Genomic DNA, 26,123 nt, shown 5'->3' on the forward strand with positions numbered 1-26,123 from the left:
AAAGTGGAGAACCGCTTGCTACAGGCTGTACAGTATGTGGCAGTGATTTTGCTCTGCTCCTCTGCCACCACCCTCTGCGCTAGGACGCGCTCTTGGAAGTTCTCAGCAGTGACGGGAGGCATGTCAGCGACCTTCCGCTTCAGGTTATACCTGTGCCAGTCAGTTTTGTAATGAGCACGTTGAATATCAGCATCCTTGAAAGCCACACGACAAGTAATGCAAGTGTAAGCTGCCATGATTGGAACCTGAAAAAAGGAAGCATGTGAAGATAAAGAAATCAAAACCAGCCTTTCTAGAGAAAGGAAGTGTAGGGCAAGGGAGCACCAACTGCTGCAGTTCTACCGTGGGGAAGGTTTTTTTTTTTTGTAAATGACTAAATAGTGATATAAACACATTCTAGACACTGAAAAGAGATAAAGATGGTCACAGTCAAAGATTATTATAAATATTGTAGTCACAGACCATGCCTCCACTTTGGAAGACAGCATACAAAGACACAGATGGTCTCTTTGTGTATAGAAAACTCTATACTTTTTGCTAAGAACCGAACTCTGACAGCCTCTGTAGTCTGCTGCATGCAAACCAGTAAGTCTTCAAAAAATTGACACTACTAGTCTAAAAGGAAAATAAATCACACTCCCAATCAAATGCTTTCCAGTCAGACACAACTAAAAGAAACTGAGAAAGGTTTCAATGGTTTCACTTCCCAGCACTGCATATAATCAGTGACACTGTGCCTTGTAGAATAAGTTACATCATTTCAGGCCCCTGGCAAAATTAGTAGCAGTAGAATAAAATTCAAAGTTGATTGTGTCACTTTAAAAATCAAAAGAGAGCAAAATAAAATTAAAAAAAAATAACCATGTCTCCCCTGGAGCTCAACCTATCCTATGGGATTTAACTTAAAGACAGAATAGGGCTGGAGTGGTAGTATTGCTACGATGGTCTAGGAAACGTATCAGAGGCAAGGAATTTTAGTGATCTTGTATTGGGCCAAGTATATAGTTGGGACAGCTTCTGCACAAGCTTTCAAGCATGAGGACATCTGTACATTTGCTCCAGGGTTAGGGTGAAGGCAGCGTTTTAAAGCAGCTCTCGGGAGCCACTCTAACTAAAACGCTCATAGTGTTTTGTGTATTCAGTGTCCCCGCATTTCAAAATGGTGGCAGGGGCACTTTAACTAAAGCATGTTTAACGATAAGCTTAATATGCAAGATGCTGCAGCAAGCTGGAGCGTTCTGATTAATACGCTCCAGCAGACTTGATTACTCGAGATTGAATCTGCAATAACACTTTTCTAATCAGAATGTGTCAGAGCACATGTAAAACTACCCTAAGTGCCCTTCTTTAAGTCTCCTAACTGAACAGCTCTCTCCACTATACAGTTGGTCCAAAAGATAGCACCAAATGTCCTCATCTCTTTGAACTAAAAGACAATGCAGTTTTAAGCCATGAGAACAGAAATACAATAGTGGAGGGAAAAAGTGCTCTGAAATATACTCAGTATCTTCCAGTCCTTCCAAGACAACTGGATAGAAGCTATCATTAAACACACACACACAGCATGGGAAAGTTTTTAATCAGTGTGCAAGTGCATTCTACAATGCCATCTCCTCCAGGAAGCAAACACTTGCTTTTGCTGCATTTCCTGTCTTTAAACAGCCAGGGAAATAAACATGCTATGAGAAAATGTAGGGAATGGTAAGCTGGTAGCAGTACAAAAAAAAGAAGCAGAGTTACAAGAATCCTTTTTTTTTTTTTGGTAAATTAAGAGTCCTCTTTACCCCACTATGAAATAACTGTGTATACAGAGAGAGTTATGTTTTGCTTCAGTGCTCCCTGCTTTGTAGTTTAAGTGTTCCCTAGAGGTGCACCAATATATTGGTCCATGTCAGACTGGCACCAATAAAAAGAAAATAAATGTTATCGGCAATTGGCGTTTTTTGACGAGTGTAGCCGACAATGTCACCGATAAATGCTGCATGCATCTGTGCAACCAGGAACGAAGCCAGGCAGCTTGGAGAACACCGTCCGAATGGTAAGTCCGTGGGGAGAGGGGGAAAGGAGGTGGGGGGGGCAGATTGAGGCCCCCATGGTGAAGGAGGGAGTGGGGCAACAGCAAGCACTGTGCAGCCAGGGCAGTGAGTATGGCCCTGCTGGGAGCAGGACTGAGCCATGGGCAGCTCATCCAGGGGGCATGGAGTGGGGGAGGCTCCTCGCCACTGCGTGCACCCCTGAGAGAGACATGGGGGTCATGTACCCCCCTGGATTGGTGCGTAGGTTGAGGGCAGGCTGCCCACTGCAGGCTCAGGGCCAGGGATCATGCCAACCTGTTCCTAGCGGATGGGCTGGGTTGTGGCTGCGCTCAGGCCAGATGGCACTGGCAGCGCTGGGAGGGGTGCTACACAGTGGCTATAGCCATCCCAAAATTCCCCAAAGCTGCAGCATAGTGCTGCCACCATCTGCCCTGCCTCCACCCGGTCCAAGCATAGCCCCGGCCCAGCCCCCACAACTGGGAAGAGGCCAGCACAGCTCCAAGCCCTGAGCCTGCAGTGAGGAGCTCTCCCTCACTGCTGATTGGTTGAGAGTGTTGTCCATCATGAAGCCCCTCCCCTCATTGCTGACTCAGAAAGGGCTGTTCATTATGCAGGCCTGCCATTCACCACTGATGGGCAGAGAGGGGCAGGGCCACACAACAAGCCAATCAGCAGTGAGGGGCTCCCCTTCTCACCAGTGGTGGCCCCCCCAGGTGGGCTGCATGGCCAAGCCGCAGCAGCCATGAGCATTTTATTTTTAGTCCTCCTGCCCTGGGATTTTGAAGACAACGCCTAATTTTGTGTTTTTCACCAAATCCGTAAAATTGAAAATCAGTAAGATCCCTATGTATAATGCACACAATTCCAGCAGCTAGTTTTTGGGGAAAAGGAGCATGTGTACAAGAGCAAAGGCTGTATTTTCTATCCGTTTAGTAAACCTATAGCCAGAACTAGAAGTTTACCACATCATTCTCTCTAACATCAAAAATAAAATTTAACAAAATATATTGAGACCCCCACAGAATAACTGAAAAAAAATGTACATTGGGCAACTGAAAGGAATAATCCACTCTCTTTGCTGGTAAGAAAAAAAAGAGTAGAGAATAACTATAGGATCACATGCTACTATGCCAGTACTTCTATTATACATATTTATTTTCATATGTAGTTTCACCCTTAAAAATAACAGCTCAGATTGGGTATATACGGGTCCTGGGGACAAAATTTAAATAAGACAGTTGAACTAGCTGAATCCAAACCAGATTTATAGTCTTTTAATAAGAAGGGGTTACCTTTATTTTTTTTTTTTTGGCTGTTGGTCTCCTATTGAACCTCATTTCAGCTATCCCTGCATGACCCAAAAATCCATGGACTGCATTTCGTGCTAATCACCGGTCAGAAGAACATAATGTCATTATCATATAAGCCATGAACTATAAAACCTAAATAAAAGTGGCCTGATAATAAAAGTTGTGTCATTACACATTTCCTTTTTGTGGTTTTAAATTCAACATATCCCAAAGTACTGTTTATAAATATGTTATTATAAAATATTTATATGTAGAAAGGAAGTGTAAAATACAGTATGTCTATACAAACCTGTTTTTCAAACTAAGCTAGGATGAGGTATATATGCTTACTTAAATGAAAACTGGAAAAGAGATCATACCTGTTGTTGCCTAGAGCAGGAACAGTGTTAACTATTGATCAGTAAAGTTAACTTCTGGCTGTTTTAATCAACACACAAAAATAACCTGACCTTATACAGCACATTCTCTCCCCAATGAACTGCAAATAACTCTTTCAAAAACACAGAACCTGTTAGTGTAGCAGCCCATTTTTACAATTTACCAAGCTAACTATTCAGGTATGATGATCTTTTAACAGCCCTCAACATTTTGGCAGACAATGGTGTTAGACCTTTACAGAGAGCTGGGTATAGAGCTCTGTGCACCATGCTGGCAGCGTATCTTTATGCCTTTGACAGCTTCTCAGTTCTCTCCCGTTGGAACTGAACTGCAGTGCCAGGCTGCAGAACCCAGTTCTTCTTCACCTTTTGAGACCTCAAATTTGGATTCTGACATGTAACACATTTAACTAGCATAATTTTACACTGGTTTACTACACAACTGTAAACTGCATCAGCGTCCAGGACATACAGAAGAGCAGGCAACTGCTGGCTCCTAGGAGTCAGCTAAAACTGCACACAGGAGACAGGTACACACAGTAACTTCTGTCTTTTCATGGGTGCAGTGACACACGTTATAATTTAGAAAATTTCCTTACTTAGACTACAGAGGGTGGGAAATGTGATCAATTGGCCATTGGGTCCCTCAATTAAGCAGAAGCTGCCTACTGCTCTTCACTTAAAGGTTATCTTGGAGTTCTTGTCATGGGGTATGCCTGTGTGTTTTGAACCCAGTGATCACTATAATGAGGTAACTTTATCCTAGAGGCAAGGGACACATACCAGGGACTTACCAGCCACGTCCAGACAACTGTGGCTGTGTAGTACGCTTCTCGGCCTCTTGAAGGCTCAGATCAAGTGTAGTGCTGAAGACGCATCTGTGGCACCACACACTGCACATTCAGGCATTCCCCATGTTGCTACCTACCAGATTCTGGGGTCAAAAAAACCCACATGGAAAAAAAGTGGGGCAGCATACATGGCAGCAACGTGTGCAACCCAAAACTCCAGCTGCCAGCCAGATTCCCAGCTGCAGGAACACCGCGACTGCAGCTTCCCTGATCCCCAGGATCCCAAGTAAGGCTACCAGGACCAGCACAGTTGCTGGCTCCAGCCTCCCCTACCTCACTATGCCATGTGCCAGAGCATGTGTGACACAAGCATTCCCTTGGGTACAACCATCAGTAGCACAAGTCAGGGGGAACCAAACGTCCTTGCTCATCTGTCTGCAGCCACTTATACATCCACTTCAGTGTGATGCTGGCAGAAAGGCAGGTTCCACCAGCATAAACACGCTGTGTGTCAGTACCCGCACGTGCCAAGTCTCATCAAAGTCTTAACAGGGACAGGACAGAGGAAGGCTGTTGCGTGATCACGAATAAAGGCAACAGCCTGCAGTGTTGGGCGCGCCCAGCCTGTGGCACGGCAGAGGCCCTAGAGCAGGCTTGTCCAACATGCGGCCTTTCAAGCTGTTTTCTGAGGCCCAAGGTGCTGCCACCGGAAACAAAAGTAAACACTGTACTTTCGGGGGAAGGGGCGATATGATACCTCTTACTGTGAGGTCTTTGCATACGGCTTGCCGGCCCACTGGGTGATGAAAAGTTCATGATCCGGTCCCACATTCAAAAAGACTGGACACCCCTGCCCTAAAGAGCCTGCTCTAAGAGCCGGGGCAGATCCACCCCGCACTGTGATGAAGTCTGCTCCCAAACAGAAAACACTGGCTGACACAAGACCCAAGAGGAGGCTGGGTACCAGAACTAACCTCCCTGCAGAGCCCTGCAGCCATAACCGAGGCTGGGTACGAAACCTAGCAGAAGGCACAGCTGCCGGGGGGGGACAAGGAGATCAGCGCCGCAATCGCACCTGCCGTCTCTGCCTCGCGTCCAGGCGAGCCCAGGGCTGCGCGCAGGCGGCGGCCCCTCCGTGAGGAGCGAGCCGGCTCGGCCAGCGCGGCTGGAACGCTCGGGCCGGGAACGTTCCAAGCAGCCGCCAGCTCACCAGCCGCGTCCCGACCCCGCAACTCACCCCGCGAGCAGCAGCCGCAAACTCCGACGCCTCCACGGAGGCCGCGCTGCCTCCCTCCCTTCCGGGGCAGGAGCACGGGGGACAGCAGTGGTGGAGGCGGCCGCCCTCTGCTGGCCTGGAGGTCTCCTTCGAGGCTGTCAGTCACAGCGCAGCGATCGCGCCTGTGGGGCTCAGCGGGGTGTTGGCAGCTCTGGCCCTGGCAGCGCGGAGGGTCGCGCGGGGGCTCGTTGACGCTGCCCAGAAAGCAACAAAAGGTCTTGTCTGTGCACTCGAGGCGACCGTGCCACACGGGTACCTTTCCCGGCTTCGTGGGGAAGCTAGGAGCCAGTGAGGGACATCACAAGGATGAGGCTGGGCAGGGTTTTGGGGTTCTGAAGTGTGTGCACTGAATTTTCCTTAGGAGCAGAGGCAATCCCTCTACTGGCACCAGGCACCTTCATCCCCTAAAACTGTGCCCAGACCCTTGTAGATACCAGTAAAAACAAACAGCCTAATTAACCAAAGCAGTTCTGCCAGCCCAACACTAGGGTGTCCATGGTTTCCTGTTCCACGTGTCCAACTGAGAAGACCTTGTGCTTGGGGAAATGAAATCGGATCAGTATTAAGAGAGCTACTTACAGAGAGACAGCCATGGCAGCCATCCCCATTTGTGCATCTCTTTCCAAGAGACGGAGAGAGATGCACAATCCAGGCCCATCATTCCATCTTTTCATGATGGCAAGGATGGTTCTTGTGCAGCATTTGCTGACTGGTTTTCTGGTGCAAAGTATCTATACAAGGCAGTCTCCTTTAATTCAGTATCTTTACTATCAAATATGATAAATCCAAGAAATAAACATAAAAAAATGAAAAAGCAAGTGAGAGATAAAAATATAATAACTAGAGAAATATGTGAATGTTCATTTCTTTTCTTTTTTACCTGACAGGAAAATGGATTAACTATTTCTAATATAATGTAGTCTTTCTATAGCTTTCTAATGGAGTTCTGACAAAGTCACTGTAAGTATACCTAAAATTAGACTGTGCAGCTTGGTCTGGATTAAAGAATGCATATTTTGCAGCCTCCTCAGCCTGCCTGCCTTATTTCAAGTATGTAAACTGGAAGAATATTCAAATGCACAAGAATCATCTTTAAATAGCATTGATTGTTTTGGTGTGTTGAGATATTTCAAGATCTGGAGGAAGGTGTGGGACAGATTGTGACAGCTGAAAACTATGTCTGTGTGATAAAGGTGCTTGCTGAGCACTCTGTGAGACTTAGACCAGGTGTTTTTGTTGTTTGTTTAGATATTGTAAGCTGTATGTTGCTGCTAAGAGCCTAATTAAAGTCAAGGATTAGTGAGGCCTTGTATGTAGTGAGGCCTAGTAAACTTAGCAAGGCCTTGTAGAAGTAGTAGTAGGCCTTGTAGCACAGTCAAAATTAACCTTATCAGAAGAATGCAAAGGCTTGTACTGCTATTGGTCAGTCCTAAGGAAAGTTTGTAGCGGCTGCAAGTTATCAGCATAGCTCAGAAGTTATAAATTGGCTAGCATATCTGGAAATCATTAGAAGGAAGATGCAGCAGTGTGAGAGAAGCTACTGATTTAAAATTAGCTGCTGACCTGGATTCAGTAGATCTTGAGAAGCATGAGGGCTGAATACCAGGGTCCTTCCCGGTACCCCTCGGACTGTGTTGATCAGGAACGCCTGACTTTGCTGAGCTTTGTAGAAGAGGAACTTGTATATCAGGCATCAGAGGAGACTACCGATAAGTTGCCAACGCAAATTGTTATTGTCTGTCATTGTTGTCTTATTATACTACGTGGAGTTGTGTGTGTTTATTAAGTCAATAAACCTTTCTCACTTTTTTACTCCGACCACTCTCTCAATCCTGAACCCTCCGCTGATGTTTAGAAACAAAACATGCTTGTACAATGGCTTTTCCATAAATTATATTTATGCATGAAAAATGGAGAATCATGCATACTGGCAGGCACTTTGGCAGCTGCTATTTCAGTGCGTGACAGCCTATAGAATAAAGGTGCCTCTTTTTAGGGAATGGTTGCACAAGCAATGTGAGCATAAGCAGTAAAAAAAATGTTCCTGGTGTCTAATTTTTCACAAATGTCTAAGTGATTTCAGGAATTAGGTTCCATATTTAGAAATAACTCATCTATTTGTGGGAACATGTTCATGTACAGATTTGATAACCTTAAAATATTACTGTCCATTTGAAGTTATTCACTCTGTAACAGGGTAGCCTCCTCATTAGGTCTTCACCAGCTGCCCTGCTCATGGGGTAACCACCCACTTCACTCTCCTTGATGGAAAAATATGAGAGTTTTTATTAAGGCAGGAAGCTACCCATTACTCACTCTGCTGACAAGGGCCTTAATACCAGCTCCAACCTCCCCTCCACGGGTCCCATGCCTCGCAGATGTTACTCTGTGTGTGTCTCCTCACAGCAAGCAAAGTTCTAGTTTTTCAGGCAGTTGGTCTCTGTGCTATTTTAGTCTACAGCAAGGTGTGTTGTACAGTCCAACACTGGATCCCCTCCTGCCTCTTTTGCATTGTCTTTTGTCTGTTCTGATTACCAACAAGAAAGATGAGGTTGATGTCATATACTTAGATTTCAAAAAAGTCTTTGACTTGGGCTCGCACAATGTGTTCATGGTCAAATTGGGGAACCGCAGAACTCGATAAATTTCACAGATGACACCAAATTATGGGGGACTGTGGTCAGGCTGAAGAATAGGCTGGAGATACAGGCTGACCTGGACAGGCTTGCAAGGTGGGTGGATCAAAACCTGATGATGTTCAACACCAAAAAGTGTAAGATGTTCCACCTGGGGAGAAACAACCCACATCATGCTTACAGGCTCGGCAGGACTACGCTTACTAGCACTACAACTGAAAGAGACCTCAGGGTCTTGATAGACCAGGGGTCAGCAACCCCTGACACGTATGCTGAACATGGCACATGAGGCCATTTTGCTTGGCCCACCACTACCAGCTTGGGTTCTAGGCAGCTGCTGCCAGCCACAAAGCCTAGGTGGGCAGCTGCAAGCAGACTGGGCTCCAGCCCCGGCCCAGCCCCCCAACCAGAAGGAGGTTGGCGCTGCCCCTTGCCAGGAACACCGCACCTTTTGCAGGCTTAGCTGTGTGGGGTGGGTGGGAAGTTGGGCTGATGTGCAGGCTCTGGGCCAGGGCCTTAGGCAGCTGTCCTGCAGCCTGGGGCCTGGCTCCCCAGGGAAGCACAGGGGCTCTGGCAGGACCAGGGCACTGTTGGGTTGGACCTTGTTCAGTGGCCCAGGAGCATGGCTCCGTGCACCTGCACACCTGGTTCTGTGTTTGTCTGCCTCTGTCTGGTTCTGGATGTGTGTGTGCATGTGTCTGTTCTGGGTGTGTTCTGGGTCTTTTGTGTTTGTGCATGTGGTTCTCTGTGTGCATGTGTGTGTGTCTGCTTCTCTCTCTCTCACTGCAACATGTTCATCGAAAAAGGAATACACAACAACATAGGCAACATTTATGATTATTAAATATACTAATATGCAGTATGTCCTGACATGTACCTCCCCCCCCATTTTGTTTTTCTGGCATGCCGGCACTCCCACACCTTCCAAGTTAGACATTGTGGGGGAGTTTTGGCACTCTAGCCAAAAAATATTGCCTACCCCTGTGATAGACCATAGAATGAACTTGAGCCATCAGTGTAATGCTGTAGGCAGCAAAGCAAACACAACACTAGCATGCATCTATTGATGCATCTCAAACAAGACTAAGGATGTCCTCTTTCTGCTTTACTCGGCCTTGGTGAGGCCACAGCTGGAGTACTGCATCCAGTTCTGGGTACCATCCTTCAGGAAGGATGTAGAGAGACTTGAGAGGGTCCAAAGGAGGGCTATGCATATGGTTAGGGGTATGGAGAGCAGGGCATATGATGAGAGGTTGAGAGACATGGATTTGTTCAGCTTGGAAAAGAGAAGATTCAGATGGGACTTGGTAGCAACCTATAAGTATATAAGGGGCATATATCAGGGACTGAGGGAACATCTATTCACCAGGGCTGTCCAGGGGAAGACTAAGACTAATGGTCATAAATTGCTAGAAGACAGCTTTAGATTAGACATAAGGAAAAACTTATTTACAACTCAAGTATTCAGGGTGTGGAATAGACTCCCTCCCAACAGTGGTGCAATCACCTATTCTGGATATCTTCAAAAAATGTCTTGACCCTCACGTAGTTGGGGTCATCTGACTGCAGCAGTCTTTCCTGGCCAAGTGCAGGGGGCTGGACCTGACTATCTCAAGAGGTCCCTTCCAGCCCCTAACATCTCTGAATCTATTAAACATAACTTTCCTATTACTTTGTGAGTACACAGGGGATATACCTGGCCGGCATTCCCTCTAAGCTGTGTGGTGTACACAGCTGCATGGCATGAGAGCACCTCTGCCAGACTCCTCCCTGGGATGTGGGCCACGATCTGCCTGGGGTCACAGGAAGCTGCTCCTCCTTCAGTTTTGTGCTTCCCCATTATAGGCAATGGGCAAAACTTCAAAACAGCATCAAAACAAAACTAAATGCAAAACAAAACACTGTTCTGTCAAAACAGAAGTCAAAGCAAAACAGTGCTATTCAGCAGTAGCAGCTTCATGATGCTTTCTAAAGGCCTATGACTGAATTGCACATTCACTGTGTGAACAGAGGTAAATAGGTGGAATAGTTCTATTTTGCACAACACTGACAAGTAGCAACTTGTGTCTATGAACCTATCCCTTTTCTGTTTGAGGGCTCTGCTGGCAAATACCATGGCCTACTTGCTTTGTATCAGTGTCACTCCTAGGCCTCCTGGGGCCTGTAGTTTCTCTGAATGTTTGGAGTATATCATAGATTATACCTTATATGTGATGGTCTTCATTGAATGTCAGGGTTTCTGACCATTCCCTGGGGGCACTATTGTCTATTAATTGTCTGAAGGGCTCATAGCAAGCTCAGAAATTTGAAGGATAGTTGGCCTTCCCTATACATCATTAAACCCCTTCACATCATCTGGTATGGGTATTTCTTTCAATGGCACTCAGTTCCACAGGGTCCTACCACACTCCCTCAGAAATCACCAGATGTTTGATATGGAGGCCCTCTGTTTTCAGCTTCAATTTGCCTGCAATCACCCCAGTATTCCACTCCCAGACTCTACACTTGATCCTATGGCCTTGAATTTCCTTTATCCTGACATGCATGCACCTGTCCTACATTAATATCATGAGTCCCAAGAGCTCTCCTACTGATAGTTCATTTATGGGATTGGTTCCTGAACCAAGGCCCAATATACCTTGTTTTCACCAAAAATAACCCAATTTTGTACTCAATCAATCATAGATGAGTAGCTACATTAATGTATTTATATTGTAAATAGCAATCATATTGATTTGGAAGGACTTCTTTGAGGTGACTTTGCTAGACTTTTGAAGGGTTCTTGGCTGGAGTCTTCTCAGGAGTCTTGGCTGCAGGTTTTTCTGACGTCTTGTCTGCTTTCTTAAAGAAAGTGTCCAAGGAAGTTTGGACAGATGTTCTCCAGGGAGATGGGTGACACGGAGACTTGTTCACTGGCATGGCGTAACATCAGATCAAGCGTTGTAAAGTGGAAACTGACGTCAGAAAGTTGAAACAGGGTGTCAATTTAGAAATGTCGTAAGTGCTTTGATACTCAAAACATTGTAAGTCGACGACTGCCTGTACTGCTCCTAGACAGCTTACCCAGTGCAATATGGCAACCCTCCCCCCATTCCTGGTATCACAAATAGTGATTTTTTTTATCCTGAATAGACTCAGTTAATGTGGTAGTTAGTAGCAGTCAGTCCTCAGTAGTTAGCTCTCAGTCATTGGTAATGGCTAGAGACTTTCTTTAGTTGCTCTGTTCAGTGGTTTGGAGTCTATACACACCTGAAGGGTTTTTTCACCATTCTAATGTAGCTGATCCACTCCATGCTTGCTTTTTCAGGTATGTTTCTTTCTTGCAGACTTTCCAGTTCTTTTCTTCAGGGGTGCCATTAGGGACTCCATTTCAGTAGCCGTATGGAATGCAGATGATGGTCTACTAACATCAGCCTGCCCTCTAGATGGTCACGTCCTTAAAATAAGACTTCACATTGTTATTTTCCTAGCTCATTTGGGCACATAAAATGGGTCTGCAACCTACATTCCTTGCATAGTTGCCCTCAGAGTGGGTATTTTTCTTCCTGATTTTTTGTTGCTTTCCAAAACATACATACTGGTCCATTGTATCTGCATTCTCAATCAGTCTCTCTGTTCTACTGCCTGTGTTTCTTTAGGTTGAGTCTATTTACTTGTTCTACAGTAATAGCTGCTTTTAGCTATTCTTGCTATTTGGGGGCATTTCCCTAGGATTAAATGTTTTCCTCAACTCTGCCTCTCATAACCTGGAATCACGTTTCACATAAATGAATACATCTCTTATGTCTACATATATACAATTTGTATATATTATAGGGTTGAGAACTGAAATATGGATTTCAGAGTTCTCAGCCCTATAATATATCCCCTCTTCTGCAAGCTATTTTAAGGTATAAAACAGGGGCGGACAAAATCCAGCCCACCAGGCCATTCTATCTAGCCCGCGAGGCCCCTAAAAAATTTAGAAAATGAATATTTATCTGCTCCTGGCCACCTGTCAAAGATGACAGGAACCAGGGGCAGTAGGGCTCAGGGAGCCAGCAGCAGTATGCAGCAGCCCAGCCATTTCCCTACCTTCCTGCCCCTGTATAGCTCCAGCACCACGTGGCTCCTGGCTGTATTGCACACAGTGTGTATGTGTGCATAGGGAGAGACTTTGTGTGTGTGTGTGTGTGTGTGTGTGTTTGTAGGGTGACTCCCACCCACACCCCCCTCACACTTCTATACACGCAGACCCACACCTCCTCACACACTTCAGCCACCGTCCCCCCCACAGTCCCCCCACAAACCCCATACCCACCTATGCCCCCCATATCCACACACATACCCACATGCTCCTTCACTCCACCCACCCCCACCACACACCCCCACAATATACAAGAGTAAGGCTTCATTTTAAGCTATTATATATCATCACCTCTATGTACACTGCACAAACACATGTAAATCAGGACAAAAATATATATTTTTAATCAAATTAATGAACGTTGTAGATGTTTAATTTTTAGAATATAATTTGGTATTTTTCTGGTTCTGAGGGCAAACCACCTTGCTGAAAGGAGTATTTCTGGGGGCAAGGTGAGGGCCTTCTGGTGGCAAAGGTTAGGGGGTGGGACTTCCAGTCACAAGATGGAGACCAAGGGGTAGGACACCCATCACGGGGTGGGGCTACCCATGTGGCCCTTGACAGCTTGCTAAAACTCGGTAAGCTGCCCTGCACCTGACATAATTGCCTGGTATGAAAAGTTTCTCTTTTACAGCCTTGGACTATTTTGGGTTACAATAGTCAATTGGTAATCCTATTCCAGGGTTTTGGCTGTTATTTGTGGCAACAAATCTCACTCATTTTTGTGTCTCTCCCTTTATGATAGTTCAAGGAATTTTACACTTGTTTTATCCTCTCTAGCCTACCTAGTTGTAGGCCTCACTGGAGCATTGATCAATATATATATATTGCTCACGCAAAGGCTTTGCTAACGTTTTAGCCAGAGGAGACCTAACCAGCAAATGTGAGTAATGTATACAGCAGGCAATTGTTGATCCTTTTGGATCAGATGTATGTATGAAAGGCCACCCACACCTTCAACATCTATACCTAGGAGGACTACAGAAGAGTAGAGACTGCTCAGACTTTGCATCCTCCCTTTTTAGACCACTGAGACAGAATCGAAAGCCCAGACTAAATCCAGATGTTTGATGCCTCAATGGCTGTAGTTATGTGCACCTCCAGAAATCGAACTCATGTTTCCCACATGGTACACATGGACTTTACCACTGAACCACAACAACAGGTGGCTGATGTCTGAACCCCTCACAAGCAAAACTTGGCATGTGGGCCAAATGTGCATTCCTACTATGGGATGGGAGAGGAAGATGGCAAAGGTGTGGGATAATTCAGGAAGATAAGGCTGGAATGGGAATACCCAGGTCAGAATGTGAAACAAGTCCCTGGTTCAGGGCAGTTTGAGACATTTAAGATGCAGATGGAATGCAATATGTAATTTGTTTTGATCACTGTATAAAAGCAGAATTGGAAAGCAGGGAAACTTTTGTAGCATCCTGGTGGAGCCTACATGGTTTTGTCTTGACTCCTGGTCTGATGTACTTGTTAGGCCAAATCATGTTAGGGCTGTGCTTACAGACAATAAACCTGGCAGTATTTTTGTCACTGAACCCAACCTGTGATTGTTCTTTAAGACAAAACTGGTGTTGGAATCTCCTGGTTGCAACTTGCCGACACCACAGTTCTTAACACCTGAGAAGGAGAACAGCAACAGACAACACTGATAACACTGGTCATCTCTGCATACAGACTTAGTTCCTGGTTTTGCTCCTTCCATACTTACCCGGGGCTTTTTTCCCCCTTTAGAAATACAAACATTCCCAATGGCTTGAGTTTTTCCATGTTTTAAAGCTGTCATTTGCCTGTTAATCACACACACTTTCTTGCTGTAGGTCTTGCTCAAGTGCCACAATGCTTCACATATGGTGTGTTAAGAATAGACTTGATGCTTGAAAAATGTAGTCATATTCTTCTTAGTCATATCTTCTATCCTTCTGTAATAGCACTAACAAACATTTCCTTTTCCTTTGGAAGAGGCAGTGACGAGAAAATCTACAGCTTAGCTCATTAGCAGAAGATATCAATGAGCCTAGTCTGGTGCCTTTTGATGGAGTCCCTGATCATTAACTTTTTAATTACAACTTTCTCTTGTATCTAGGATAAATGATATAACACAAGCATGAGCAATACCATAGAATCAAATAAAAAACCCATTCATACTAGTTTCAGATCTTTTTCAGGCATCTTAAAGAACCAAAAAAACTCATGAAAATATTTTCTAGAAAACAGGGTTAAATAATTCTTTATGAGGAAAAATGTCTAGAAAGAAAATATAGAACTGTTAAAGAGAGAATTGGTCCAAAAATGGACATAGTTTTTTTTTTAGGGGAAAAAAAGTTGTAAAAAGTCTTTGTTTTTGATAGTTGTTGTACCAGCTTTAGTTAAATAGTCCTATATCAACATACTTTTTCAAGAACAGTGTTACAAAGCATGCAAATAATAAATTGATGGATCAACTATGGAAGGTGAATACATGGAAGTTATGACAAATAGTGCATGCTCCTTTAGAGTGATATGAAGTAATGTAAATAGTGGTGACTCAAGAGAGCTTGCATATAACAGTTAAAACACATGGCTCACTCAAAGGTCAGCTAAAAGGATATCAGGCAGCAGAAGAGATTAAAAGTATAGCTGAGAATAATGCAGAGCTGAGAGATGATGGCTTAAGGACATCCTAAGAAGGAAAAAAAATATTATGTAAATAAAATTTCTCTCAATTTTGTTCTTATTGAGCAATTTTTCCATATTGGATGGCATTTCTTGTATCAAGGAAAGTTACCCTAAGCTTCACAGGAAACGAGATCCCTGAGAAGGGGTGTCTATGTTATAGCAAACATACTGAATATAGGCATTAGTCTAAATTGAAATGGCCTGGTGGCGGGGGAAGATCTACTTCAGAAGGAAGTAAGAACTATTGTGAATCTACTCTGCTCTGCAGTGAATTGAGTTAATAATGATCTTAAATAGATACATTAGATACTTCCAGACTGGATGACCCATTATACTTATATTTGATTGTCTCTAAAAAACACCTAATTGCAAAAGGGTGCATTTAAAAAGGAACAGCTAGACCTATTGAGAGAGCCCAGCTGCAAGGCAGTTGGTTAATGAGGGGATGTGCCACTGGGATCTTAAAACCCAGGGGTGTATGTAGAAGGAGAGGCAAGCTGTGGGCTGGACTGCTTCCTGTATGGAGGGCTAGGCTGCTGTGTTGGGACCAGAGCCAAAGGGGTCCCCCCAATCCTCTCTCCCCCCAGTATCTAGGACAGGACAGTAAGATTTTGGTTTTGTCCATTCAAAAAAACATGTTTTATTTGGGAGGACTAGTTGAGGAGCTCTGCAGGGGGTAAAGCCTGCCTGCAGAAGCCAGTTTTTTTACAGTAACTCTAAAGCGGTGACTCTCACCCAGGGTGCTGCAAGATCCTTTTAAGGGTGTAACAGGGTGATGCTCAATATTAGCATTGTTAGATATGCAAACACCTATACATGATTCACAAGATAAACTCAGAGATTTCAACTAGGACTTCATAGTGTTGAAACTATTCTGACTGGTGGTGGTCTTTCTGAGATCTCTACTAGAGAAAAATCGATCTATTATTCTTCCATGGTCATAGAACAAGTGCAAGCCAAGAGCTGCCTTGAGTCTGTTCCAAAGGTTATCATCACATTGCATGCATCTCAAGTTCTGAGAAGCATGTAGTTTGCAAATAATGAGTTTCTTTTAGACTTCCAATCTTAATTCAGCTGTGGTTCCCTTGGGCTCTTCTTTTACACTATCACCAGTTTTGCAGGCCAAACTCACCCCTTAACACTACAGTGCTGTTAACCTCAAACAATCTGTAAATCACAGGTCAGCTCTTACAAAGTTATGAGGACAACTTTTAAACCACAATATTTTTAAAAAGGAGATCATTTACCTTCTAAATTCAAGGTTTTGGGGTTGGTGTCAATAAACTGATGCTATGGACAAACATACACTTGCACTTTAAAAGGGGAGGAGGATCTTCTGCTTGGGAGTGTGACACAGATGCTAAGATCTTATGTTTGTCTAAGCCTGTAGCAATACAAGTGAGCTAAATGGCCCGAAGCTGGCATGAAATGAAGCGTGATTAAAGTTCTGGCAGTTTTTGCTATGTTAGTGTTGCTGAAGAATCATGCAGAAGTAACATACTCCTCTGTCAGGTGTATTGGGTCTCAAGGCACAGTGGGTACTGACAGACATGGAAGGGGAGGAACCTGCCCAAAAACCAGCATTTTAGTGGAAGAATTGTGCCAATTTGACCCAGCTCCCCAGGGTCTGTATAGCTCACACCTTTCAGGAGGGCTTTTAGACACTTTTATCTAATAGCTGATTCAATCAAAAATTACTGCTGAAGCATGCGAGTTATATAGATGCTGTGCAAGCAGGTCAAACTGGTGCAATTACTCTCCTGGGCATCTGCAGCACTTGGTACAGAGGTGCACCAAGCTGAAAGTAGTTTTTGGGTTTTTTCCCCCATGTCTGTAAGCACCCAGTGTGAATGAAAAGCAGCACAGAAAAGTATTTCACCATAATCACCTGCACTGATTCTTGTTTGAACTTTGTTGGGTAGAGTTCTCAAAGAACCAAACTTGGTTTTCTGTTCAGACAGCTGAACTATCTATCTTCATTAAAACCTATTTTCATCTTTTATTACTGAGCTATTTATCAAATTAAGTTATTAGTAGGGATTACTGGAATTCATACCAGAAGTATGTGGCACAGCAGCTGCTTTAATCTTGGAGTTTCTCCCATGCACCCCCACACAGATGATTGGTGGAGGGGTCCCATGGCTTGCCTGATGTCCAGGAGGCAAACAGCAGCATATTTAAAACCATAGTTTCTACCTCCCAGCCATCAGGTGCAAGTGATGAGCAATGAGGCCCCTCCCTCAGCAGCCAGGGGGACATGTGTGGGAAACTCTTAAGATTAAAGAACCCACTACGCTACACACTTCTGGCCCAAATTCTGGAGATCTGCATTTGTTAGGGGCTAGTTTCTACTAGCTAGGGCTGTCTAACTTGTGGCTTGTTAGCAAAACATTCCTAGCATAGAACAGGCCTCTGAACCTTGACCACATGCAAGGTACAGATGATAAACAAGCCAACTCCACAAACCTACTGTAGAATGAGATGCACAAAATCAAATTTTGTAAAAGTCTGCAATCTTTCAGTGAACAAAGGTCTAGACCACGTAGAAGTCAAGATCTTTATCACATGGCTACAAAGCTTTTGTCTTAATATTATAACTATCTAGGAAATCAGCTGTGTAATATAAAGCAAGGATGCTGTTAAATTATTTTAATAGTGTTACATTCCACACATTAATAATTACTAGAGCTGTCAATTAATCATTGTTAATGAGCAAGATTAATGCGTTAATTGTTGTTTGCCTTAATTTAACATGTTAATCATGCATGTAGTTTTGGAGCCTGCAACGGAGCTCTGCTCCACTGCTGCCACTACTGCCTCTGGGCCACCCCACGGGAGAGCAGTGGCAGCACAGAGGACTGCAGGGCAGCCCAGCTGCAGGCTCCAGGTGGCTGCAGTGGGGATGCCAGGGAAAGGGGTGTGTACAGACAGACACACAGCTGCAGCCTGCAGGCGGCCAGGAACACAGCCTGGCAGCATGTGGAGCAGTGCCCAGCAGACAAGTCTGTGAAGGGGAAGGGATGTGGGGGAGGGAAGTGGCATGGGAGGAGGGGCTGATTGAGGCCCCCACGGTGAGGTAGGGAGTAGGGCAAAGGGTGAATGGGGCCCTTGGGCTGGGTTGGGTTGTGGGATGGTTCGTCCAGGGGCGTGGGGGGCTCCTGCCACTGCGGGAGGCATGGGGGACATGTGCCCCCTGAATGTGCGTGCAGGGCAGAGGTACACTGCTGCTGTGGCTTGCGGCTCTGCAGCCCACTGCTTTTTCCCTAGGAGCCACGTGCTAGCTGCACCACATCTTTGCCCGCCCAGTGGCGGGAGGAACAGCATGGTGTCACAAGGCTCCCAGGGCAACAGCAGTGGGGTGCAGAGCCCAGTGCGCAGCAGCAGTCCTCCACCCCAAGCACATATCTGGGGTCACTTGCCCCCCATGCCTCCCTGGGGGTGCACACAAAAGGCAAGAGTGGCCCCCTGCCACATCCCTGTAGCTCCATCCCACAACTTGCCCTGGCCCCAGGACCCCATTCACCCCAGCCCCCCCTGCCTCTGCCCCACTCCCTCCCTCACTGTGGGGTCTCAATTTACACCCCCCTGCTCCTTCCTTCCTTCTCCCCCAACACTTAACTGCTGAGTGGTGTCTGTGTGTTCGTGTGTTTGAGCGCATCTGCCCCTCACTCCCAAGCCACAGCCCCCCCCCAGCCCTGCTGCTACCCCTCAGTCCTGACCCACAGTACCCCACATCCTGCCAGGGTATGGCTGGAACCCCACACCACCCACCCCAATCATACACAGAACCTGAATAATTTTGCATAACTGAGTTTTTCTGAGCATAATTTTGAGTTTTTAGCTGCAATTAAAATCATGATTAAATTGCAACTGTTTTTTAAGCAGGCAACTAATTGTGATTTTTAAAATCATTTGGCAGCCCTAGTAATTACATATATATTCAGACACCAAAATAATGTTATGTAGCAGAAGCCAAAGTATATCCCTCATATTTTGATGAATGCTTTGCCAGATCAGGAATTTTCTTTTTGGAAAATGTAGATTGTCATCATTTCATTAATGCTCAGGAAGGGTGTCAAAAGGCAGGGGAAAGTGAAATCCTCATTTAACCTCTGGATCAGGCACAGTTGGGCAAGATGCAGTGGCAACCTTCCTTATTTTAATATTTGATGCATCTTATGAAACTGCTCTTTACTTAAGAGGAAGGAATGAGTGTGCTACAGTGATGCTTTATTTTGATATGGGCACAGTCATTTGTGGTCTGCTTTTTAAGAAAAGTGATCAGACCTCACAACTTCTATTGGTTTCCACAGATCTTCCAAACTCAAGCCAGGGTAACTGAAGTGGTACCACTTACTCATTTCATATAAACTTTCCAACACTATTGGTCCAGGCTGGATTTAAATGGCTGACCTTGCCTTAATAGAACAACAAAGAAATCTTGGAACATTTTCAAGTTGCACAGCATATTTCCCCAGATAGAACAGCTCTTGTAAAGCAGCCTCAACACTGCCTATTAATAAAGTTCTAAAATTATCAGGCTGTAGCTGAAAGCTAAGATTAATGTTTATTTAGTATGACCCACCACACTATTAAACAGTGGTTCACATCAGATTAAGGAAAAATGAAAACAAAAACAAGAAGTGGCATTAAGCTGACTAAAGTTTTTTTAAAGTTTTTTTCCCCTTGGATAACAAACATACAATTATATAGAATGAAAGATAAAAACTAACACATATTTATTAAATGGTTTTACAAACAACTGGTATAATAACTCTATGTTTATAAAACAGTAATCATATTAGGTAAAGTGCTGCAAAATATTTTAGATAAACAGTCTTAAAACTGTTTAATGACATTTTGTAATCTTCCAGTTTCTGGTACCTAGATAGGCTGTATTTACAGATGGTTACATTGCTTTTTTTATAGTAAAACAAATTTAAAGCAAGGTGCATCTGTTCAGAGTGCTTAGATAAATAGACATATTTGTCTAGAAAAAGTGCAAAATGAACCAAAAGCAAGTAAAATCTGTATTTTTCATATTTTATGTCCTGGTCTTTTGTGTTCAAATATTATTATCTACCCCTCCTCCTCACAGATTTTCTATATTGTATATATACATGATTACACATACAAAAGCCCAAAGGCTTCTATATCAAAATAGAAATTATTTGAAAGCAGGCTCTTTTGTTCAGGACTTTAACATGTTGTTCAAGAAGCATGATTTGCATAATTAAGGCCCCCAATTCAGCACTCCTTTCTTAGGCTCAGAAAAGTCCAGGAATTTTAATGAGCATGCAGTGCTGAACTACAGTCCACCTACACTTCTAACCAATGGAAAATGTCTTTAGATACATACAGATCCATCTAGATTGTGACTGTTTTGTTTTATGATATATTTATCAAAGCAGATTTATAAAGACACAAATATATGTTTTAAAGCTTTTGATTTATTTTCTCGTGCGCCCATGTTTTTTTTTTAAATTTTGGAGGGAGGGGTGGGGAAGTTGGTATTTTATTTAATTTGGGAACACAAAAATTTGGGGGTAAACTTGTTATGAAAGCAGTTGTGGGATCACTGGGAGACTAGAATGCAGGAATTCTTAAATGAAGGCTATTTTGTTGCTGACACACATTCCAAATAAACATACTGAGAACAGGATCTTTTAAGAGGAGAGAAGCTGTTCCTTCTTGCACAACAATTCACTTAGTGGTATTGGACTGCCTAGCAAATGTTTTTTTTTCCCTTCAAGCAAGTGCTTCTTGTTTGTGAACATTTTGTGGAAAATCAGGCCATGCTCAAAAGCCTTGATTCTGGCTCTGCTCTAACAGATGCTCACAGGTTAATTAGAAATGAACAAAATATACTCATATACTTTTATAATGCATCTGCCAGTGATTTAAGAGGAATAATGAATACGTCTTGAACAAACTGTTAAAGAAGATAAATCCATGTTTTGCTTTGCGTTCCTTTCTATGGGTAACAGACATTCATTCTACACCAGAACAGGTAGTCAATCAATTTACTTTTCTATCTCAAAACCAGAAAATGGATCATTTACAAAAAGTCTGAGCAACTCCTCCTGCAACCTTTTTTCCCTCAATGTAACTAGCAATTCTAGAAGAGTGCCCTGTGCTATATACTTTTGTAACCACAAGTATTCTTCATAAAACAACAATAAAGTGCACACTGTTACAATGCCACCATTGACAGCAAGCTGGTATGCTTCATCGTCCACTTGTTGAAGTCTTATTAACAACTGCTTTCCTCCAGTCCTCCCCATCCTACTTTTTTCAGGTCTTGTAACTTAGCACTTATAACATCCCATAAGGGAAGCACACTGTCTACATATTCTGTAAAGCTTCATCACTGACTTATAACTTGTACACTCTTTACTATATAGATTGTCTCAAACATGTATTAAGGAAACAGAGTTTTTCATTTCCCTCAAAAACTGAAATGGCTTTTAGGCTGATTTCCTGGCCAAAGCTTTTTTTTTTTTTTTTTTAAATGGGGAAGCACAGACTGGGAAAATTTATAAAAGAAACCTAATACTTAATAGATTGTGAAAGATGTGTGCCATACTTAATTTTCTTAATGATTTCCAGAAATCTGCATTAAATGTGAGGATGATATCATTTAAGAAGCTACATTTTGTGGGCTCTACATCCAGCTTTCACTTGTTTTATAATGGGTTTGACAATGAAGGCACAGGCTCACTTTTGTACTGATAAAGGACAGCAAACACAGTCAATAGGCATTACTGACACATAAGCACAAATAACAATAAAGTTAGTGTCAAAAGGCTTCAGTAGTTTTCCTTTACCTAGATTTTTTGGCAATCTGTCTAGTTCTTTAACACCTCAGAAAGAAAAGCAAATTTAAAACTGTTTTACTCTAAAACATGGGGCTTAATCTAAGTGTAGTCTATTGTGGAAGAAAAGCAAACCTTTCTAAAAGCTGGGGCTGTACTTTCTGAGGGTCCTAGATGACAACATCTATCTGTAAAATGCCAGCAAATGTAATATCAGTTAAGATTAGTGGTAACAGCTGACATGGTCCCTCAACCCTGCTAACAGTTTACATCACATTAATAAAACTAGCTTTACTTCCTATCAGTCTTTATTTAAACTGGCATTACCTTTTATATGTGTTTGTAAATAATCCAAAATGCTTAAAATTTCAATAAGTTATACATTTAACTTCCCAAGTCAGTAATCATGTCTATGTGGAGTTAAACATTACAAATAAATATTTTAACACAAGTTCCTCCTTCATGTACATGCCAAGATGATTCTGCATTTCTTCTGTAAGAGCTGACCTAAATCACTCAATACTTGAAACAACTTTAGGAATAGAGCTCTCTACAGAACTTCTTTTGCAAGTGATGTCAACTCATGAAAAAAGTTCTCTCAAGAAAATAACAGAACCTTGAATGCAAGAAGTAACAAGTATAAAGCCTTGCAGTTCATCTTTTCATTGCTTCCCTATTCCAAACCATAATTGTAATTATAATAATAATAATATCAACAAGAATAAAAAACTCACCTTGTTCGCTCCTTGTTCAGTTTACATGACAGTCATAATCTCAAATACAACTTTGTTTTCTATGGGCAATAGTGCCCAGTACAAACTGTAGCAGAGAACACAGCACATGGTCAATCTAGTAGCATGCCATTTCATAACTACAAGCCTAAACAGCAGAGAACTTGGAAATGTATCAGCCTATCCCAAAAAATAATTTTCAAGTTTTATATAAGCAACACGACTTTAGTTAATTTTGATGGTGTTACACACATCCTTAAACTACAGAGTTATGCTGGTTAAAATGTTTGTGAACATCAAATGCACTGCATACATTGATGACTATATGGATTAGAGAGACAGTTAAAAGATTTTGCTCATCTTGTTGCATCCCACTGATAATTCTATTTATCATTAAATGCTTTGCATTTTTGAAAACTATACGTAAACAAACCAAAGGAGGAGGGCATTTGTCTGATGACCCCAAATATAAATTTGGCGAAGTTTGTTTTTGAAGAACAACTGACCTCCAACATTCATCTGTGACCAAAAAGTGGATAGATAATTCATTTCCATGCTACTACATTGAGGCATAACTATCAGGAACATTAAACTATCAGTGTCAGCTGTTATGTATCCAGTTAATTCACTCTGCATAAAGGGAATTATTACAACACATATAAAGTAATAGTTAAAGCTTACAGCTCAGATTTTTCCTTTTTTGCATTTTATTGTTTGTTTTTTGTTTCATTCCTGCTATGTTACTAACTCCAATTTCCAGTTTAATGACCTCCAAGTAGATTTGAAAGGAAGCCTTTAGATTTCTTTTTTCCCTGTGGTTGCCCTTCCTGGCCTTGTGTAAGACCCAGTTCACTCTCAATTTGCTCAAGCTCCGACTGGTCAAGCAGTTCAAAATCATCAGCTTCTTCTGTATCTGTCTCCTCGCTCAGACTGGGGAATGCCTGTAAAGGGGCTTGCTGTGCAGATTGCAACTGGTCTTTGATGGCAGCAGATACTGCAGCTGCAATGACATCACCGGCAATACCACTCACTAAGTTAAGGGTTTGGTCACTGGTCAAAGGCAAGGAGAAACCTGCAGCAGATGGTCTCTCTTTACTCTGTTTGGGAGAGTGATCTGCCTTGAAAGGCATTTGTTCCTTTTTTCTCTTTTGCTGAGTAGGCAGGCCAAAGCTTGAGTCATCATCATCATTCGTTCCTGCACCATTTTCTAGGGAGGGAAATTCTGCAAGATCTCTGGCAAAAGCTTCTTCATGATCACTGGGCCGGTCAAAATCTAGCAAATGTTTAGTAACAAGAAATACAGTCAGCAAACAAAGGAGGAAGAAAGAATACAAATAATTACAAAAGCTTAACTGAAATAAACTAACTGCCCCACAGTGCTGGTACAGATTTTGCAGCACTTCTAAAATGTTTCATGGTTTAAAAGACTGGTATTTCAAACCAGTTAATATCAACCTGATACAAAATCTGTTTGTATGTACAGACAAAATGCCCAGTGGTAATCACAAACCATATGCATTGCATGTTAAACCACACACAGCACCGCTAATTTGCAGTGCTGGGGCAAAATTTGCTAGTGAGATTTCTCAGTAGCAAAAAAATCCCAGAAGAAAAAAGTGGTGCAAAGCATGGCAAAGTGGCGTGTGCTGGGACAAATGCGGACACAGGAGAGCAGGCAATCCAGGGCTGCCAGCTCCTATGTCTCTGCGCACCATGGAGCCCTCACACTGAGGCACCCTGTTCCCCAGCCAGCTGCTCCCTAGCTGGCTGGTACGCAGTGTGCCTTGAGACGGGGGAGCAGGCAGCCTTGGGCTGGCTTCTCCCCTGTCTCCACATACTGATCCCTGCCTGGCTGGGGCAAGATGCCGCCTGCTGGCTAGCCCTATGTTGAGGCACACTGTGCCCCAGCCAGTCCACCCTGCAATGTGGAACAGTGAGACAATGCCTCACTGCAAAGCTCAGGGGCAGGGTGTGCAATGCAGCACAAAGTAGCAGGACAAGTTCGTGCTGCTACTATTTGTGTTGCTGCAAATGCACATCCCTCTTGTGTGGATGCAACCCCTGTGCTGACTCCATGGCATTTTGCTGATGGGAGTGAAAAAAAAATCTTTAAAACGTCTAAATTGATTTAAAAACACTTTCTGATAACATTTGTTAAGATTTTTCACTTAATATCAAGGATTTGATAAAACACCTTACAATATCTCAAAAACAATCTTAATGTGCTGGAACTGCATAACAGCATCACTTTATAAAAATTATTTATATTAGACGTACAGTTTAGGTTGTGCCAACAGATTTTGTACAATCTTTTTTATAGACAAATGTTTGACTATTTTATAAAGTGAACTGAAAACAATGTATTCATATTTAAGTTATAAATAGTATATTTATCTATTGATGCACAGAGAGCAGAGAATGAAATATAAGAAACTGACTACTGCAGCTTCACCTTTTCAATGGGGTGAAGAGCAAAATATGAAGAGCTATCCAAAACAGTGAAAACTTAATTAGATTTAGTATGCATCATCATCATCATTTTACTAACGTAAAAACCTACTAGCTGCAAGCCTAGAGGGTAGAACTCAATGGAAAGAATTAAGAAAAATACATTTTGAATAGAGGTGCACTGATACATGGGTCTGATATTGGATTGGTTACAATATAAAGAAAATTTAACATATTGGAAATTGGCCAAATCAGGTTGATAATTTGGCCGATAAATGGCCTGCGTATGTGCGCAGGAAAATTCCTTTGCTCTACACAGCCCGGCAGCATGGAGAGCTGCCTCCAGCTTGTGAGTCTGGTGTGGTGGGAGGGAGGAAAGGGACTGGGGGGGGTGCAGATCGAGGCCTCCACGGGGAGGGAGGCATGGGGCTGGGGCAGCAGCTTGTCTGGGGGGGCGTGAGGAGGAGGGGGCTGCTCCCACTGCTGCGTGCTGCTCAGCTGGGAGTTGCTGGTTTCATACTTGGTAGGGTCAGAAGGGACCTGAGCAGATCATCAAGTCCGACCCCCTGCCATGACAGGAAAGACTACTGGGGTCAAACGACCCCCGCAAGGTGATTGTCTAGCTCTGTCTTAAAGACCCCCAGGGTAGGAGCCAGCACCACTTCTCTTAGAAGTTGGTTCCAGATCCTAGCCATCCTGACAGTGAAGTATCATCTCCTGATGTCTAATCTGAATTTACCCTCTGCTAGCTTGCGACTGTTATTTCTAGTCACTCCTGGTAGTGCTTGGGGGAACAGGGACTCCCCCAATGCCTGCTGGTTCCCTCTTAACTAGTTTGTAACAGGCCACTAGATCCCCCTCAGCCTTCTCTTGTGGAGGCTGAACAGGTTCAGGTCCCTCAGCCTCTCCT

General features: G+C 43.4%; 1 protein-coding gene and 1 long non-coding RNA gene across 3 annotated transcripts in view; both read right to left on the bottom strand.

The window, feature by feature from the left end:
• Window positions 1–98: 98 nt before the first annotated feature.
• Window positions 99–5,739, bottom strand: LOC109314630. Its single transcript, XR_002102326.1, has 2 exons — window positions 5,590–5,739; window positions 99–245 (listed from the first exon to the last, which is right to left on the bottom strand). It is a non-coding gene; the product is annotated as an uncharacterized LOC109314630 (long non-coding RNA).
• A 14,028-nt stretch (window positions 5,740–19,767) lies between these two features.
• FAM134B (family with sequence similarity 134 member B) overlaps window positions 19,768–26,123 on the bottom strand; it is a 107,261-nt gene continuing 100,905 nt past the window's right edge. The window contains exon 9 of one of the 2 annotated variants that reach the window (XM_019541891.1): window positions 19,768–24,038. In XM_019541891.1, coding sequence (XP_019397436.1) covers window positions 23,527–24,038 — 512 coding nt within the window. In that variant the 3' untranslated portion in view covers window positions 19,768–23,526. The remainder of the gene's footprint in view (window positions 24,039–26,123) is intronic. The other variant, XM_019541899.1, reaches the window with a different exon arrangement.

The sequence above is a fragment of the Crocodylus porosus genome, unplaced genomic scaffold, assembly GCF_001723895.1.
Source record: "Crocodylus porosus isolate Cpor-Errol unplaced genomic scaffold, CroPor_comp1, whole genome shotgun sequence".
In the NCBI taxonomy this organism is placed as follows: Eukaryota; Metazoa; Chordata; order Crocodylia; family Crocodylidae; genus Crocodylus; species Crocodylus porosus.